General features: G+C 47.8%; 1 protein-coding gene across 1 annotated transcript in view; it reads left to right on the top strand.

Annotated features, from left to right (window-relative positions):
- The window catches only part of NCS1 (neuronal calcium sensor 1), a 408,070-nt gene that overhangs the window by 378,933 nt on the left and 11,330 nt on the right, over positions 1-17,807 (top strand). The window contains exons 6-7 of the mRNA XM_086924819.1: positions 2,149-2,226; positions 9,291-9,413. Of these exons, the coding sequence (XP_086780945.1) occupies positions 2,149-2,226; positions 9,291-9,389 (177 nt within the window). The 3' untranslated portion in view covers positions 9,390-9,413. The remainder of the gene's footprint in view (positions 1-2,148; positions 2,227-9,290; positions 9,414-17,807) is intronic.

Here is a 17,807-nt window from a genome sequence, read left to right as displayed (position 1 = left end):
ATTTAGCCCCTTCGGGATCTTACTGTCCAGATCTATGATGCATCTGGACTCTTTGACCCTCAGCTGTATTTCGTGGTCTCCACCACGTATGTGTTTGGGAATTTTGTCAATACCAAAGGATCTTAGACTGCCATTATTGCTGTTATGGCTCTCTTCATAATGGCGGGGCATCGTGAAAGCCACTTCGTAGAATGATGAGTGCTGTAAGGAAGATTTTAATATCACCATCACTTTTTTAAAATGTTGGCTCACACATATATTATAATCGCCAATCCAGTTAAAGGAGGTGAAGGATACCCACAATTGTGGTATCACCACAGGAACGCCAGTCGCTCCAGGGCTAGGTATAAGGAAATAGAGAGCCACATAAAAGTCACAGAAGAATTAATTCCACTTATTTTCATTCATAGCTTACACAATTACACACTCACACCAAAATGTCAACACTTCCTCATCCTTGATCGAAAGCACTTGAACATAAGGCTAACCACCATGTAATTACTAGCACATTTGACTCCTTCTATTAGAGCTCTACTATTGCTGGAGATGGGAGCACCCATCTCACAAGACGGAATCTTTGAGAATGTGTGGTAGTCAGACTAGGGAGCTCCCGGTTATTAAAGACACAATCTTCATAATTCACAGGATACAGATACATCACGATAGTGGAATTCCACTAGATAGCAGTCTCGAACCCCGCTTGCATCCGGCGGGTGAACTACATTACCCGGCTGGCTTTGCGACCGTCACACAAAGTTGCGAGTCACATGACACAACGCCAGTAAATCCAACGCCAGTCCCTCGCCGAAACCAATATCACAATGGCATATAATAGTAAGAACTAGATTATATTGACACAGTTCAAATACAGCAATCGAATATTGTGATTATGTAATTTTGTGTTTGGTTTAAGAAAGGAAATACGATAGTATGTTTTCTATCTTTATGGTTTTGTCATCAAAGAAGGACTTAAATATGTTTGAATGCAAAATGGTGGTAACTTGATAAAGGCAAACGCCGAAACGCGTCGTCCTTGTTCTATAAGTGCACAATAAAGGATTTGTGCTGGATTTCCCTGGTGTGCCGTTTTCTGTGTCTATTGGAGGTGGATGGGAAGCAGGTTCAAATAGAGTGTGGTGGCTGCTGCCACCAACGGCGCCAGCGTTGTGAGCCCAAGGATCGTTCTGGCAGCAACCTTGTGGAATATATTATATATATATATATGTCTTTACAGACAAAGAGACAGATAGATAGATGGACAGGCAGATAGAGAGAAAGATAGATAGATAGATAGATAGATAGATAGATAGATAGATAGATAGATAGATAGATAGATAGATAGATAGATAGATAGATAGATAGATAGAGGGCGATAGAAAGATAGATAGATAGATAGATAGATAGATAGATAGATAGATAGATAGATAGATAGATAGATAGATAGATAGATAGATAGATAGATAGATAGATAGATAGATAGATAGATGCTGCTTATACGGACCACGTGGCTGGTATTCGGAACGTGTCGATGCTTTACAGGGAGTGACCCGGGTCTGCTGTCCATGTAGCGCCTTCTCTGCACCCTGGCTATTCCTGGAGCAATACATCCAGCCTCTGGAAGGATTTATTACAATTTACATATGTGTGCCTTAGCCTGGCTCCAGTTGTGTACACACACCCGCTCTGGACCATCTGTAAGACCTGTGGGCTTTTTATAGTACGTAGGCAACTGTGATTGCGCCTACTTCTTGCGCCCTCGAGGCACTAGTGTAAAAGGGTTCGCCCTGTCCGCAGATAGTAGGGCGGGCTCACACGTGCTGCCATGATTGTGACATGTGTGAGGCGACAGGCTGTGCTTCTTTCGTAGCACTGGAGCACCAGAGATGCTGTGTGTGTTTTACCTTCACTTCCATGCTTAGCATCTGGCTGGGTTTGCAGCACGTGTGTTCAAGAGTCACATGCGACACGTTGCTGCCATCTAGTGTTCGGTTGGGAGTACTGCAAGGTGTTTTCCTATCTGTTCTGGTAATCGGAAGAACTTGTCGTGTGCGCAACTTGGTTCAGTTATGGTAACTATAAAACCTCGGATCTGTATTGACTGAGGCATTCCCTGCTACTGTGTAACTATTGTGTGTCACCTTCTTCTAGGGAAACACCGTGGAGCTGCCGGAAGAGGAGAACACGCCAGAGAAGAGGGTGGACCGGATTTTCGCCATGATGGATAAGGTGTGAACCGGAAGCGGGCGGTGGGCTTCGGGTGTTGCAGATGTACAGGCAGATAAGGGGCTGGGTAAAGAGGTGCCACCCTCGGATAAGTGCTCATTGTCACGGGGACACTTCTGGAGACCACCCGAGCATCTCTCACTGAGGGCCCGCCGAAGGCAGGGGGGCCATCGCCTGTAGAGGGTTACCCTTCGAGTAAGGAGAATTAATTCCACCCCCCGTACCTCTGAAATGCCACTCAGACTGATGAAGAGTCAGTCACGGGCCAAGAGGAGTCCGATATGTGACTGACTCTGCCCTACCTATTCCATCATTTTATAAACACCGTCTATGTGTTTCCATGTTTCCCAGGCAGGGGTTATACGAGACGGAAAGTTCCTTCTGCAGTTTCCCAAATGCTTGTGATTTTTTTCCCCTTGCTAACAGCAGAATGTCACCCCGTCCACATGGTGTGTCTGTTTTCATGAATAATCCCCCCTCCTTCTTTAGTCATACATGAAGACTTACGTCATGTGTTGGTGATTAACGCCTCTTCTGTGTGCCTGCATGTTGTTCTACATGTTGCAGCTTGTGAGCGGCATTTGCTGACATTCTGATAAGTCTAGAAGGATGGGGAGGGTCTCTGCTTTTAACTCTGTGTTGAGGACCCCCCTGCTTGCCTCACAACAGTTGTCATGCCTGTTATAGCAAGCAGTGTGTCAGTGCCCCTCCCCTCACTGTCTTTCGCTCCCCACGATTTTCATTCATTCACACTCTGGACCGTACTTTGAAAGGAGACACTTTGTCCCCTCCCCATTTTTTTTCTTTTTTAGTTTTATATAGCGCAAACTTGACCCGAAGTTATTGGGTGTCAGAGCGCTTTACACGAGCCCCAGTTTCGTTTCAGATGGACGCATTGATTTTTGTTAGGCACGGGGAGATTACGTGATTTGCCCAGAATCGCAGGATGTTGAGCGTCGTTGCTGAGACTCGAACCCGGTTCCCCGAGTTTGAGGTCGCCCGCTCAGCCGTAAGGCTACATCCTCTCCCCATCCTCCAGATGTTGAGGGCAAAGGATGTTTGTGCCCCCTCCACTGAAATTCCGCCATCGTTTCCAGAGGTTGCGCTAGGTCAGGATCGGAGTTTGGGACCGAAACCCTCAGTATTGGCTGTTGTGACGTCTCCTGGCCTCGACCACGTAAGTTTATGTGTGTAACATCCTAGGCATTTAGGAGATATAAAAAAACAATGACAGGGAACTCAGGGAAAACACTCAAGAATCTAAAAGTTTATAAAAACACAGGTTTTTTAATGTATTCGTCATATCCAGTAGGTAAATTCGTTAAAAGACATATTATAGACCTAAAATCTAACAAAAATAAAAATAAATATAAAACCGTTGTTAAAGAAGCAACCTCAAGGCAAAATTAATATAATGAAACTAATCAATTGGTGGCATTAATGTAGTCGACGCGCGTTTCGGCGTACAAAGAACGCCTTCTTCAGGGGACACAAAATTTAATTCTTTTCTGAAAGAAATAAAAATATCAATCAACACAGTTTACCATATTCAATTACGTTAAAAAAACTGTTAATGTCAAGCAGTACATTATATATCATCCATTGGCGTTTCCCTTATAAATTCCTATCTGATATAATATTCAGATTACAGACTAAACAATTATCTGAGTATTCATGTATATTCATGGACGTAGTGTGGGCAAGTATCAGAATAGTAATAACAGATGCCCTATGACATGATAATGTGTGCACAGGGATGTCATAAGTCTAAAGTAGATAGACTTGTGATATAAATATACGCAGTCAACAGTTCAAAATGTGTGAACAGCTTACAATCCCTCCATGTCTATTGGGTAGAGCTCAAGGCGTAAGGTCTATTTAGACAGTTTTCACCACTAAAGTCCGCATATGCGAGCATTATAATCACACTTAGGAAATAAGGAATAAACTTACTAGGAATGGACAGTTCAAACAGCACAATCGATACTTGTAATGAGGAATCCGCGTTCCTAGTAAAGCTAGCAGTAAATAAACACCTGTTGAAATTAATATATATGATAGCCATTATAAAGCATTCACTTTTCATGTATTAATATGACATGAGAACATATCCTGTGCATAAGGTGGTATGAACATAAATGGTCACTATCTAAAGTTTGATAAAAAGCAAAATCGGTATCACATTAGTACACCGAATAGGCCCACTAATATGAAACACTAAGTGCGCTCAGTCACGAACCGCTTAATAACACTGTACATGTACGGTCATACAGGTGTGAGGTACAAACAGGTCCATGTAGCATAGACAGCACCCTATGTATTAACATATAGATATTTCTTCGGTGGATGGTAGAGTATACACCCTGTACGCTGCTTGGTTTCAAGTGAATCTATGTGTTACTCTGTTCTAATAGAGGGGTGGTTCAAATATGCGAAACAGATAGGTTCACCTTACACAAAGGAGAAAGCCGGGGAAACAAGAATATGATGAACTAAATAAAGCCAATGAACAGACGTCATATCTTAATAGATAAGTCTCAGGTGAGTAACACACCAAACTCACCATATGTCGGGCAGATAAAGATGATAGACACACTGTGCGTATGTCACGTACTACTTCTTTAGTATAAGCGACAGTCGTTCTATTTAAAAATTCCACTGTTCGATTACCAAAGGTCCAGATAAAGCATTCTAAAATTATAGATAACAAAAATAAAACATGATATGAGTAATCATGTAAATCCCAGCTATGTTAGTCCAGCTAGAGAGAGCCAAATTGTTACACGATGGCACCTGCTCACCTATTAAAAATGTGCAGAGACGTGCAGAGACGGGCCGCACGGTGATACGTACGATTATATGTCCGCGTCCGACATATGGTGAGTTTGGTGTGTTACTCACCTGAGACTTATCTATTAAGATATGACGTCTGTTCATTAGCTTTATTTAGTTCATCATATTCTTGTTTCCCCGGCTTTCTCCTTTGTGTAAGGTGAACCTATCTGTTTCGCATATTTGAACCACCCCTCTATTAGAACAGAGTAACACATAGATTTCCTCGAAAACAAGCAGCGTACAGGGTGTATACTCTACCATCCATCGAAGAAATATCTATATGTTAATACATAGGGTGCTGTCTATGCTACGTGGACCTGTTTGTGCCTCACACCTGTATGACCTTACATGTACAGTGTTATTAAGCGGTTCGTGACTGAGCGCACTTAGTGTTTCATATTAGTGGGCCTTTTCGGTGTAATAATGTGATACCGGTTTTGCTTTTTATCAAACTTTAGATAGTGACCATTTATGTTCATACCACCTTATGCACAGGATATGTTCTTATGTCATATTAATACATGAAAAGTGAATGCTTTATAATGACTATCATATATATTAATTTCAGCAGGTGTTTATTTACTGCTAACTTTAATAGGAAATCGGATTCCTCATTACAAGTATCGATTGTGCTCTTTGAACTGTCCATTCCTAGTAAGTTTATTCCTTATTTCCTAAGTGTGATTATAATGCTCGCATATGCGGACTTTAGTGGTGAAAACTGTCTAAATAGACCTTACGCCTTGAGCTCTACCCAATAGACATGGAGGGATTGTACGCTGTTCACACATTTTGAACTGTTGACTGCGTATATTTATATCACAAGTCTATCTACTTTAGACTTATGACATCCCTGTGCACACATTATCATGTCATAGGGCATCTGTTATTACTATTCTGATACTTGCCCACACTACGTCCATGAATATACATGAATACTCAGATAATTGTTTAGTCTGTAATCTGAATATTATATCAGATAGGAACTTGGGAATATATAAGGTAAACGCCAATGAATGATATATAATGTACTGCTTGACATTAACATTTTTTTTAACGTAATTGAATATGGTAAACTGTGTTGATTGATATTTTCATTTCTTTCAGAAACAAATTACATTTTGTGGCTCCTGAAGAAGGCATCCTTTGTACGCCGAAACACGCGTCAACTACATTAATGCGACTAATTGATTAGTTTCCATTATATTAATTTTGCCTTGTGGTTGTTTCTTTAACAACGGTTTTATATATATTTTTATTTTTGTTGGATTTTATGTCTATAATATGTCTTTTAACGAATTTACCTACTTTATATGACGAATACATTAAAAAACATGTGTTTTTATTAACTTTTTGATTCTTGAGTGTTTTTCCTGAGTTCCCTGTCATTGTTTTTTTATATCTCCTAAATGCCTAGGATGTTACACACATAATTTGAATTCCCTGCCCTAGGATTTGGATCAATCTTTACCCAGGGGGCCCTTGTTTTTTTCACATCTCGACCACGTCAGTGCCAGCTCCTCACCTGATTGGCTGGTTGAACTTGGCCTATTATTGTAGCACGGTCTCTCTGTGCTGTCCTACCTACCTGAACATTTTCGTTTGACCCGTGCGGTGTCCAGCCGATCACTGCTGCCAAACACCCGCCTGCTTTGAGAATGGTCTGTGGACCAGTTTGTGCCAGGCCTTCCTGAAGGGGTCTTTGCAAATCTCCCCCATCTGCTCCCTTTGTGTTTGAAGGCTACCATGAGGGGTGGAGAGGGAGGCAGACATATTGATACAGCGGAGGGGGCTTTGTCTTAGATGGAGCGATGTCATGTTGGGAGAGAGTTGAAGGTCTGGGGGTGTCGGTGTTGGGTTCCAGTGCATGCCACTGAGGCAAAGGTTGATTGTTTAAAGGAGGGCGGTGAGCGGGGCTGGTGTTGTGGCACTAGGAAGGATGGAGCCTGAGGATGGAGGGAAGGGGTCGACCTGGGGATGAGGTTAATGGATGAGAGGTGGGGTGTGGGTTATAAGAAGTGATTGTAGAATAGAAGGCATGATGCGTCCCTAGTTCTATGTCACACCTTTAATGTTCTTTCACCGCCTCACAAGTCCACCCAAGGTTCTTGTGTTTGCAGTCTCTGAAAATGAGAACACTCATGTGTCGGGTCAGGTGTCGGGGTGGGCGAATTTGCGTAGTCACACTACGCAAAGCTGAGCGAAACAGTAAAAAATCTCAGCGAGCATGCGGAATTGTTTGTTCCGCCCGTCCGCAATGCTTTTTTCCTGTTGGCAAATGCTGTGTGCGTGCTCGGGGGTAAATATCTTGCGAACACGCATTTTGAAAGCAAAAACAAGCTTAAAATTCTGCGAAGCCATGGATCACAGATTTTTTTGCAATTCCACGTTCTCCATGGAACACAAAATTACCCAAATTCAGCAAATTCCGCGAGCGGAAAGGAATTTACCACTCAGGCCTAGGCAGGTGTAACTCCGGACGATGGCTAAAAGGTGCTCCTCCTCTTTCTATGGAGTGACTTAGCTGGGGCTGTGGATGAGTGACTTTCTAGGGGATGCACAGATTGGGCTTCTGAAGCACATCTGCACGTGTCTGCGATAGGTACTTACCCTCCCGCAGTGTAAATCCACTGTGGTCACTTGAGAACTTCCATTTTCCTCATACCACGTGGTACAAAAACATCCTGTGCATGCTTGCGGTCCCTGTTGCCATGGATGGACGCGCGTGACCATGAATCCATCTCAGCATGGCCGGCCTCTACTTCGGAGCGCATCTTTGTCCTTCATTTGCTGTGGTTTTCTCCAAGGGTTGGTCCCCTTGTCTACAGCATCCTCATTATGAACCTGGCTGTGAGGTGCAAAGTTTAGGGAAAGACCTGTGTTCCCGAGTTTACCCATGATGGGCTTCTCGCAGACATTTTGACCTAGTAAACTCATTGATAAGAGCGTGAGCCCCCTGGAAATAGAGTACACACTCGGCCCTCGGCGGTGCATGAGTGCCCCTGTTCCTCGAGGGATGGCACAGCCCTGCTGCCGTCTCCCTCCAGTTCAGAACAAGTCAGTAGGAGGCTCTGATCCATAGACTGCCTGCCTCCCTGCTGAAGTTGTGCCAGCACCAGGCGTCTTCGAAAAGTCCACCTCGTCTGCCCTCCAGAGTCTGTGGACGCTGCTCCAGCGATGGACGAGCGATGGTGAACACATTGATCCTGGTGCACCAGAAACAACATTGCTTCTACTGTAGGGGGCTTGAGGTGTCTGGAAGGAGACCCAACTCCTTGAACAACTGCATCCTCTGCGTGGTAACCACACCAGACCATGGAGGTCACCCGACACATTTGTCCGGTTTCGGGGGATGGCTCGTCTAGGATCAGTGCTCCGAACGTGCTGAGGAACATCATTGGTTGCCTTTCCTCTCTGTTCGTTATAATAATATTTGTGTCTGAGCCCGAACACCTGACTGCCTCCTGGAGGAAACCTTGACCACTCGACCAAAGCAATCACTAGTAACAACAAACCAAAGCAAAAAAATCCAGGGCTGTGGGAAAGTGAGGAGAAACAATACCAGACACTGATATCGCCCAACACTCCGCTCTGCCCTGGATCTGGGGAAGAGGCGGAGCAGAGAGTGTTTGAGGGGCTTGGGTCTGGTTTGTGAGTTTAAATGAGTGGTGGAATTGGAAGGTTTGTTGGATTCGGAAAAGATTAGGCGTTTGGGTGATTCCAAGATGGGCTTATGACTAGTTGGGGTACTATCTGTGGCCAGGCTGGAGGTTGCTGGCTGAGAAGGGTTCGTTTTGTCATTGCCAGTAAGGGAGTTTGAGTATTCGTGAGGTCACGGCTGTTGTTAGCACATCGGAGGCAGGTTTGTAGTGTTGGCTTTTGCCACCAGGGATTGGCGAGTGAGTGTGTGAGTGAGTGGGAGTAAAGGTTGTTGTTAAGGGGATGTTTGGCTTTAGGAGGGCCCAGTTATAGGAATGAAGGGGGTTTTTGGCGATTCAGTTGTGAGTGTTTTAGGATTGTGACTCTCCTTGTGGGACTGTGCAGGACTTGGGGTGGGGGGGGGCTGGAGTGGTTGGCAGGTCAGGGAGGAGGGTTGGTGCAGGAGGCAGAGGTAGGGGCAGGTGGTTAGAGGGTTGAAGAACAGTCGGTTGGTTGTGATTGTCTTCCCAGAGTGTTTTACCCATGCTCTCGCTTTTTTCTCCTTCTGTCTCTGCCCTGTCCTCGCTCAACAGAATGCCGACGGGAAGCTCACACTGCAGGAGTTCCAGGAGGGCTCGAAGGCTGACCCATCCATCGTCCAGGCGCTGTCCCTTTATGATGGGCTGGTATAATGCTGAGAAGACCCCTTAGCCCAGGTGCGTATAATTCAGTGCCTAAGAGAGCCTGTCTTCGCCTGGAGTGCTGCCCTAATAAACCCACTTATCTTAAGCTAGACCCCACAATCTGTGAGGAGAGGTTATCACCAAGCTTCCCGTCCTGGGCTTTCATGTGACAACCTAATGCCTTCTGGGACTTTTCTTTTTACCACTCTCTCTCTCGCATCCACTCACTCACTCACTCACTCACTCACTCACTCACTCACTCACTCACTCACTCACTCACTCACTCACTCTCTCTCTCGCATCCACTCACTCACTCACTCACTCACTCACTCTCTCTCACTCGCATCCACTCACTCACTCACTCACTCACTCACTCACTCACTCACTCACTCACTCACTCACTCACTCACTCTCTCACATCCACTCACTCACTCACTCACTCACTCACTCACTCACTCACTCACTCCCTCTTTTCTCTCCATCTTTTGACTGTTTGTATTCCTGACCATGGGCGGATTGGCACTGCGGGCACTCGGGCATGGGCCGAAGGGCTGCAGTGCAATCTGTGGGCCGTTTTTCCCCCCCCTTTACCAGTCCACAGAGAGCACTGACAGGGAGAGGAAAGCAGCTTCGCTGAGCGGCCGTTCAGCGATGATCAGCTCTGGACTCTCCTTGACCCCTGCCCTGCCAAGCAATCATGCAGATGGTGGGCTGTGGAGGGGTGATTATGTGCCAGAATTGGCCTCTCAGGGGGCCAGGTGTTGCTCAGGCCTATGATCCATTTTCACCTTGGCCCCCCTGGGGCCCACGCAGCCCAGAAACAGTGCTTGCATTAGTCCTTCCCCACAGTACTTCTCATTCTGGGCATAGTGGGCGAGGAAGAATGGGTCTCACTATGGGGGCCAGGTGCTGTGGGGAACTCGCACCATCTTCACCGTAGCCTCCTCCCCATCCCCATGGATGGCCCAGAAGCTGTGTTTTTGCTGTAGCCCCTCTCCTGCCACGCCATTGCCCTGATGTAGTGAAGGGCTGGGGAGGGCTGAGTAATTTACAAATAGCTGGGGCCTCGCTGTTTTTCAGGTGCTCCTGCGCTGGAGGGCTGGGGAATAATTTGGTAATAGAAAGGGGCCTCGCTGTTTTTCAGTTGCTCAGCTTGTAGGACATTGTCACATTGGCCCTGTGTCCTTCCCAAGAACAACATCCTCCCACTTACACTCCTTGTGTGTTTCATGAAAGGGCACGCCTGTGAATGTGGGCCCCGCCCCGCAAATGTGGGCCACTTTTTTCACCAGTGCCCGGGCCAAATTGTGATCCCAATCCGACCCTGTTCATGACACTGATCCAGGACAGAGCGCTTAGAGTTCACTCATTCACACGGGTGAACTTGCACAATCATTAAGTTTATGGTATTTTCACATCTCCATATAAATCACGAGGGGACGGCCCACTTGGTGACCGCTGTGACTGGATCACCCGGGCTACATTCAGATAAAATAAACGCCACATGTCCTGCACTCAGAGCGCTTTGCCGCGTCCTAAAATGCACTAATGCGTTCATTTTAAAACATGTCTTATTCATTCTCAATGGAATGCTCTTTGCTCATTAAAAATGAGAGACTTCCCTGCTTAACCGTGTCGAGTTGAACTACAGCAAGTTGTTTTGAAACATAATATTTTCATCGTTTGACATAAACCCCTTTCTCGCTTTTCTTAGTTATTTCATTTTAGCTCAATTTTCTTTGAGAAACTGAATAAAATTGAACCTCGTGAATTTAACAGCCTTGATAATGGCACTGAAATACGAGGGACCGATGGGCCTTCCTATAAAGTTTCATTTCTGGTGGTAAAGTTCTCTCTCTGCCGCACTAGTGCATGTGAATTCAGAGAAAAGTGCGGATTTCTACTTTTAAAATTCCACATGAATATCAGGTTTACCCCGTATACGCGAATACTACCAGGAAAGTGGCTAGAAGTACACCCCATCAAATAAACCCCACGTATTCAATTAGAAAGAATAATGCAGCATATTTTAGATGTTATAACAAACACTTGGATGTAAGGCAAGTGAGACAAGTGTCACTTCTGGGTGTAGTATTCACATACATAAACAACGGATATGAAATCGTCAGACGTACGTTGTTTTCTAGTTAATAATCGTCATGTTGAGCAGCATAGATATTCATGTTTACCATTATTTACTACTTCTGCTCATCTAGTTGCATTTATGTTTAAAAGTTGGAAAAAGGCGAAATTCGATGATCTTTCAGTATGCATCCTTCCTGAGAGGTAGTCTTCTTTTAGTGTCTATTGATGCGGTCAGCCATGATTGCCATGGCAACAGCTGTGGATTCTGACAGCACTGGGAGTTTGATAGTGATGGCATTCTTCGTGAAGGCTGCAAAGCTTCAGAAGTGTGCATGTTGTGTGCATGTGCTAGTACACAGATATGTGCACTTTGGGACCTGCAAGAGAAGCAAGCCGCTGGATCTCATGGCCCCAAGACATCCAGGGAGATACGAGGGTGCAAAGCCCCAGACACCCTTCAACCACAAAGGAACTTGAACATCACATCCTCGGAGACGGGGAGCCAGTGCAGTGGTGAATCTCAAGAGAAAACCCATGTATGTGGAAGAGGTGTGGCGCAGCGACCAGGGCGACTGACGTTGAAATCTGGGGCTCACAGTTCGATCCCCGGCACCGGCGACAGGTCAGCCCAGCAACACATGACTCTGGGCCATAGCTCGCTTAGTCTTCCTTAGGGCCCCCAGCGCCGGGACACCACTTCGGAGGTAGCTGTGCGCTTTACAAATACTGGTATTTCATTTCATTTCATTTCATGTTGACCAAGATGAAGCTGGCTGTGGCATCCGCATGCACTGGAGGCCGCCGCCCTTGGGCACTGGCACGGTCCAGTCTGCCACCGACTTGGCCTCCCACTGCACCCGAAAAAGGTGAACCTTTCACTCGATGGAGGCAAAGGACAGAGGTTTGACTCTCTGATATATGGTGGCTTCAGAACGTATTTCTGAACCCCAAAGAGCCCACATTGCCCATCCCGGGGGATGGAGAGTGGCAAAGGAGACGGTGGCGGATGATTGTAGAGCGCTGCACGTCTGTGGTGCCATCTTAAAGGACTGTAGGTAAGGGCCCGACAGATAAGTTCATGAGCACAGTTGGAGAAGAAACAGTGGGGCACAAATCCCATTCCATGTACCAATAAATCCAGCCCGGCTGGGCTGGCCTCTAGACAACAGCGGAGAATGCTCCTTCATGTGGTGGAGGAGTAAGGGGTCAACAAAGTACGCAGGGCCTAACACAGGGGCACTAAGGATGACACATACAATCATTGTACTATTACGGGCGGGGAAGCCTTGAGCGACTTCCACCCCTTTATTTTATACACTCTGGCCACGCCTGGCCAGAGAGTGATACATTGTGTGGTAGCCCATCTGGGCTAAAGGTCCTGCATGCTTCTGCACCCCATGGCAACTAGACCCCTACATCCCATCCCAAGTCAGTGTTCACAAGTGATCAACCTTGTCAACACATGAAATCTGTGAGGCGGTGGCTTGGTCTTGGGTTGGGCCGCAAGTTGTATCGTGAGTGACGATCTGTGCCAGTCGCTGGGACGCTTCGGTGAGGTGTCGGGCTCGGGCCACTGGTCATTCACAGTCATCATCAGCAGGTGATGGAGTGTTCACTATTACTTGGTTGTCTGCTTAGCGAGGTTGTAGACTATCCCCGGGGGCCTCTTCTCGTGCCTTGCTGGAGCGGGGTTGCGGTGAATCAGCTTCCTGCATTTGTTTGAACCAAGATATGTTGTGGTGATGACCTCATTGCCCTTCTGTGCTGTGATGGCTGTCCCGTTGGTCTTCACTACCGTCCATGTTCGCGGTCATACACAGTGCGGAACTTCCTTCCGCCACGGCGGTTTCTCACCAGCACGGTGTGGCCAGGCAGGATGACTCTGATTTTGGCTCTTCTCCTCTTGTTTGTTCGTTCATTGGTGGTTGTCCTTCTCGTTTGAGCATTAGCGGGGTCATATGGTTCTGGAGTCCATCCCTCAGCAGCGGGTAGGGTTGCCCTTCGGGGCCCGGCCAACATCAGAGACCACGGGGATCTTTGGGTTGTGCAGTGTGGGGTGTTGCGATACTCACGTGGGAATTGGTGCAATGCTACTTCTGGGTCTCCCCGTTCAGACACCGCAATCCATAGGACCTTGTTGAGTGCCCACATAAAGCGTTCCGCTTCGTCATTGGCCTGTGGCCACAGAGGTGTGATACGTATCCCTAGGTGCTCCAGCATGCCCCGGAACTCAGTCCCCTGAAATGGAGGCCCATTGTCGGTCTTGAGCTCATGGGGTAAACCGAATAGTGCAAATGTCTTCTCCAACACCGGCCGTATGTCGGCAATGACGGGATGCAATCACCTCGACAATGGGGTATTTGGAGAATGCATCGATCACCACTGCCATTGTCCGGCCATCTAGAAAACTCCCAAAATCCAGGCTGAGACGTGACCATGGGCCTGGGACCGGGTCTTCAGTTATGACATTTGCTGGGCATTCTTGACTGCTGGTGAGCAGGCAGGACCTGCAGTCCCTCACCAGTGTATCTACTGTGTCTTCAAGATCAGGAAACCACACCTTTTCTCTCATTCGGGATTTCATCCGGTTGGTTCCCTGATGCCCTTTGTGGACTAGGACTGTGGCGCATTCTTGGAGGGTCACAGGGATGACTAGCCTGGACACGCTCAGTATTACTCCATCGGACACCCTGCTCAGCTCGTCTCTTACTTTCTGGAGCGCTTGAGGAAGCGCATGAGTACAGCATCAGTGCAGGTTTCTTGCATCGTCGATCGTGGGGGCTTGGGGGCAGGCCCACTGGGAAATCATGTCAACATACTCTTTGGTCTTCACTTCTTGAGTGCCACCATCGGGCACTGCTTCTGGTGAGTGACGCAACAGGAAGTCCGCTGGGTTTTTCGCTACTGGGCGATATACCACCTCCATTTGGTATTGCTACAATTGTATTGCTCATCACTTAATCCACGGTGGTGGATGAGATGCAGTGCCGTGGAATAATGGAACCAGGGGCTGGTAGTCCGTCATCACCCGGAAGGGGTGCCCACTTACGTACAGATGGAAGTGGTTGCGGGCCCACTTGATGGCTAGCGATTCTCTCTCGAATTGAGAGTATCTGGCTTCAGTAGGTGTGAGCGCTTTACTTGCAAATGCCAGCAGGGCCCACTTTCTTGGGTCTGTCTCTTGAGTCAATAATGCTCCTAACCCCACCCGGCTGGCGTCTACTATGAGCTCGGTCATTCGGGGTGTGTCAAAATACTCCATCATAGTCTTTCCAAGGAGGCTGCCTTGATCTGCTGGAAAGCGTCCTCTTCTCCTTGCCCCACACCCATGTCGCGTCCTTCCTCGTTAGGGTTCGCAACGGTTCTGCCAGTGTGGCCAGGTTGGAAATGAACCTTCCAAAGTAAGTGGCCATGCCAAGGAAGCTGTGAACTTCTGAAGCTGTCTTCGCCCTGCAAGATGGCTTGTGACTTCTTCGGGTCGACCATGATGCCGTTCCGGCTGAACACGTATCCGAAAAAGTCAATCGATTGCTGGAAAAATGAGCACTTTTCCCCGTGGAGGGTGACTCCGTGGTCGACCAGTCACTGGAGCGTGGCGCACAGATGCCGCCGATGTTTTTCCATGTTCTCGGAATGCATCAAAATGTCATCACTGACCTTTAGTACTTCTGGGGAGCCCTGACAGCAGCTCACGAATTGTGTTTTGGAATATTTCTGCCACCGGCGAGATTCCAAAGTTCAGCCTGCAGTACCGTCGAAGCCCAATTAGGGTCGAGAAGGTCATGATGTACCTGCTCTTCTCGGCTAGCGTCAGCTGATGATATACCGCGTTCAGGTCGAGTTTGGAGAACAAGCGGGATCCATTCAGGTCCGCCAGGATATTATCTATGGTTTGGGTTAGATGCCTCTTGCGCTCGATCACTTGGTTAGGCATGTCGATGCAAAGCTGAATCTTGCCAGATTGTTTCGGCTTCTCTGCAATAACCATGGGTGATACCCATGGTGTTGGCCCGGTGACCTTCTCGATGACACCTAGCTGTTCGAGGTGTTAGAGCTTTTTTTCGACGAGTGGCCTGAGATGGAACAGTCCCTTTCGATGGCTCAGAGCCACCGGTTTCACAGCTTTGTCAATATGTAGTTTGATCGGGGTCTTTTTGATGCATCCCAGTCCTTCAAAGAGCGGTGGGAAACGGCTCAGTCGTTCTTCGATCTACAGGTCTTTGAGTGCATTTGCAAATGTGACCAGGCCACGAGGCGGGTCTGGTTGCTCAGTGGACTAATGCTTCCACTGCAGGGGCTTGTGTTCGACCTCATGGTCACAGATTCAGTTCCTGGTGGGTCCACTCAGCCTTTCATCCATCTGAGGTCGATAAAATGAGTACCATTGAGTTGGGTAACAAGAAACATCTGTTATTCAGCGCCAAGTTACCTCCGGGTGAACGTGCGCTTTACAAGTGCACATGTTATGTTATGTTATGTCCTCAGCCGTGTAGCTCCCCACGAGTATGTCCACCTCCCTGTCGATCACATGAAACATGGTGGTAACTTCGTTTCCCTCTGCTTTCATCTGGACTGTCATCTTTCCTTTTAGTGGCAGCGGCGTCTGGCTGCCATATGTAAGGATTCGCACGTGTGATGGAGACAGCGCGGGCTTTGGGCTCAGTTGTTTGTATTGCTGAGACCCCATTACATTGACGGATGCGCCGGTATCAATTAGTGCAGTAACGTCAGACCCGGCGATGTTGATGGTGCACGTGGGCTGCGGCTGCCTCTTCCTCTTCAACTCACTGGCAAACAAAATGAGGTAGGATTCGTCTTCTTCATCTGTTGACGAATCTTCGAGATATTGCCTTAGCCGCACAGCCGTGCAGGTTGTCTTTGGGTTCTTGGACTCGTTGAGTGAGAGTTGTCTCACTGCCTTCGACGGGGTCGCCGCCCTCTGGCTCCTCGGTTTCGCGCTCCACCCTGGCACGCTACTGCGAAGTGGTTTGGGATCCCGCACCTGGAGCAGGTTCTTCCTTGTGCCGGGCACTCCGCCTGGGGGTGTTCTTCCTTGCCACAATATCTGCACAGTGCCCCTTGCGTGCTTCGTCCTGGCCGTCGGCCACGATTGCCTCTGCTTCGCTTGCGGACCGCATTAACTCTCTCTGTTTTCATTGTGACGGGCTTCTCTGCTTGCTGGGTCAGCGCAGCCTCAATTGCTGTCGACCTGGCATCGGACAGATCATGTGACCTAGCTAGGATGAGAATGTCCCCCAAAGAGATGCCTGGTTGGTGTAGGATAAGAGTCCCTAGGTTCTTGTTCCGCACCCTTGGATAACCTGGGCTCGCACCTCTTTGGGTTGATCATCATCGGTGCATGTACTTGCCAACTCGCGCAGCCATGCATGGAACGCATCCATTTATTCTCCTTCTTGCTGACGTGCCTTTCCGCAGTTGGAACCTCTTGTATTCCGGGTTTCAATTGTGGGTCAAAATGAGCATTTCACGTGGCCACTGCCGCGTTGTAGTCGTCGGGCCACCCAGTGTTGGGTAGATGAGCAAATTGCTTGTGTATCTCATTGCCGGCAAAGTGTAACAATAAGGACCTCTTTACTGCGCCATCCATTTCCCACGTCGCTGTGAAATAATTGTCTAGACGGCTCACCCAGAGTGTTCACCTGGGTGACGCTGTTGCTGGGTCAATTAGCTCCCTGAACGGCGGCAGCGCACCGATCTGTGAGTGTTGTGGTGCTTGCTGCACTGGTGGTGGTCCTAGGTTCTGGGTTGGGAGTGCTTGTGGGGCCGCTGTTGCCGCCCCTTGGTCATTCATGTTCCTCTTAGATGGTGGGCTACACGAGGTTAGACCTCTTCCTTGTGCCCTCCTTGGTCTGATCTGTAGTCTGGCAGATTGCCCCACTTGTGAGAGGTTATCCTGGCTGTGCCCTCTGTAGTGCCTTTCCTTCTCTTGTTATGTCCTGTCTTTCTTGTGTATTTGTTTTTTTTTCCATCAATGTTCTCCTCTTTGTGTCTGTTTTTGTTTCCCTTTCTTTCTTTTTTCCTTTTCCCTGCTTCCTGGCAGGCAGCCTCTCAGTGCTCCTAGTGCAGTGTTTGGGACAGCAGGGGGCCAGCGCCGGTCCCACGATCCCCTCGGGAGCAGCTGGTTTGTTCCCTGTGCTTTTTGAGGCTGATTGCCTCTGATGGAGGGCGATCTGCGCATGCGCGCGCTGCTGCGTGCAATGCATGCCGATGAACACCCAGGCCGGGAGAGTCAAACGCATCACAGCGTCTTGACCTTCACGGATGAGCCTTGTGGCGGCCGTTGGGTGCGTCGCTCACCTCGAGGGGCGTCTCCATTGTGGA

The sequence above is a fragment of the Lissotriton vulgaris genome, chromosome 5, assembly GCF_964263255.1.
Source record: "Lissotriton vulgaris chromosome 5, aLisVul1.2, whole genome shotgun sequence".
In the NCBI taxonomy this organism is placed as follows: Eukaryota; Metazoa; Chordata; class Amphibia; order Caudata; family Salamandridae; genus Lissotriton; species Lissotriton vulgaris.
This window is presented reverse-complemented; position numbering and strand designations above follow the sequence as displayed.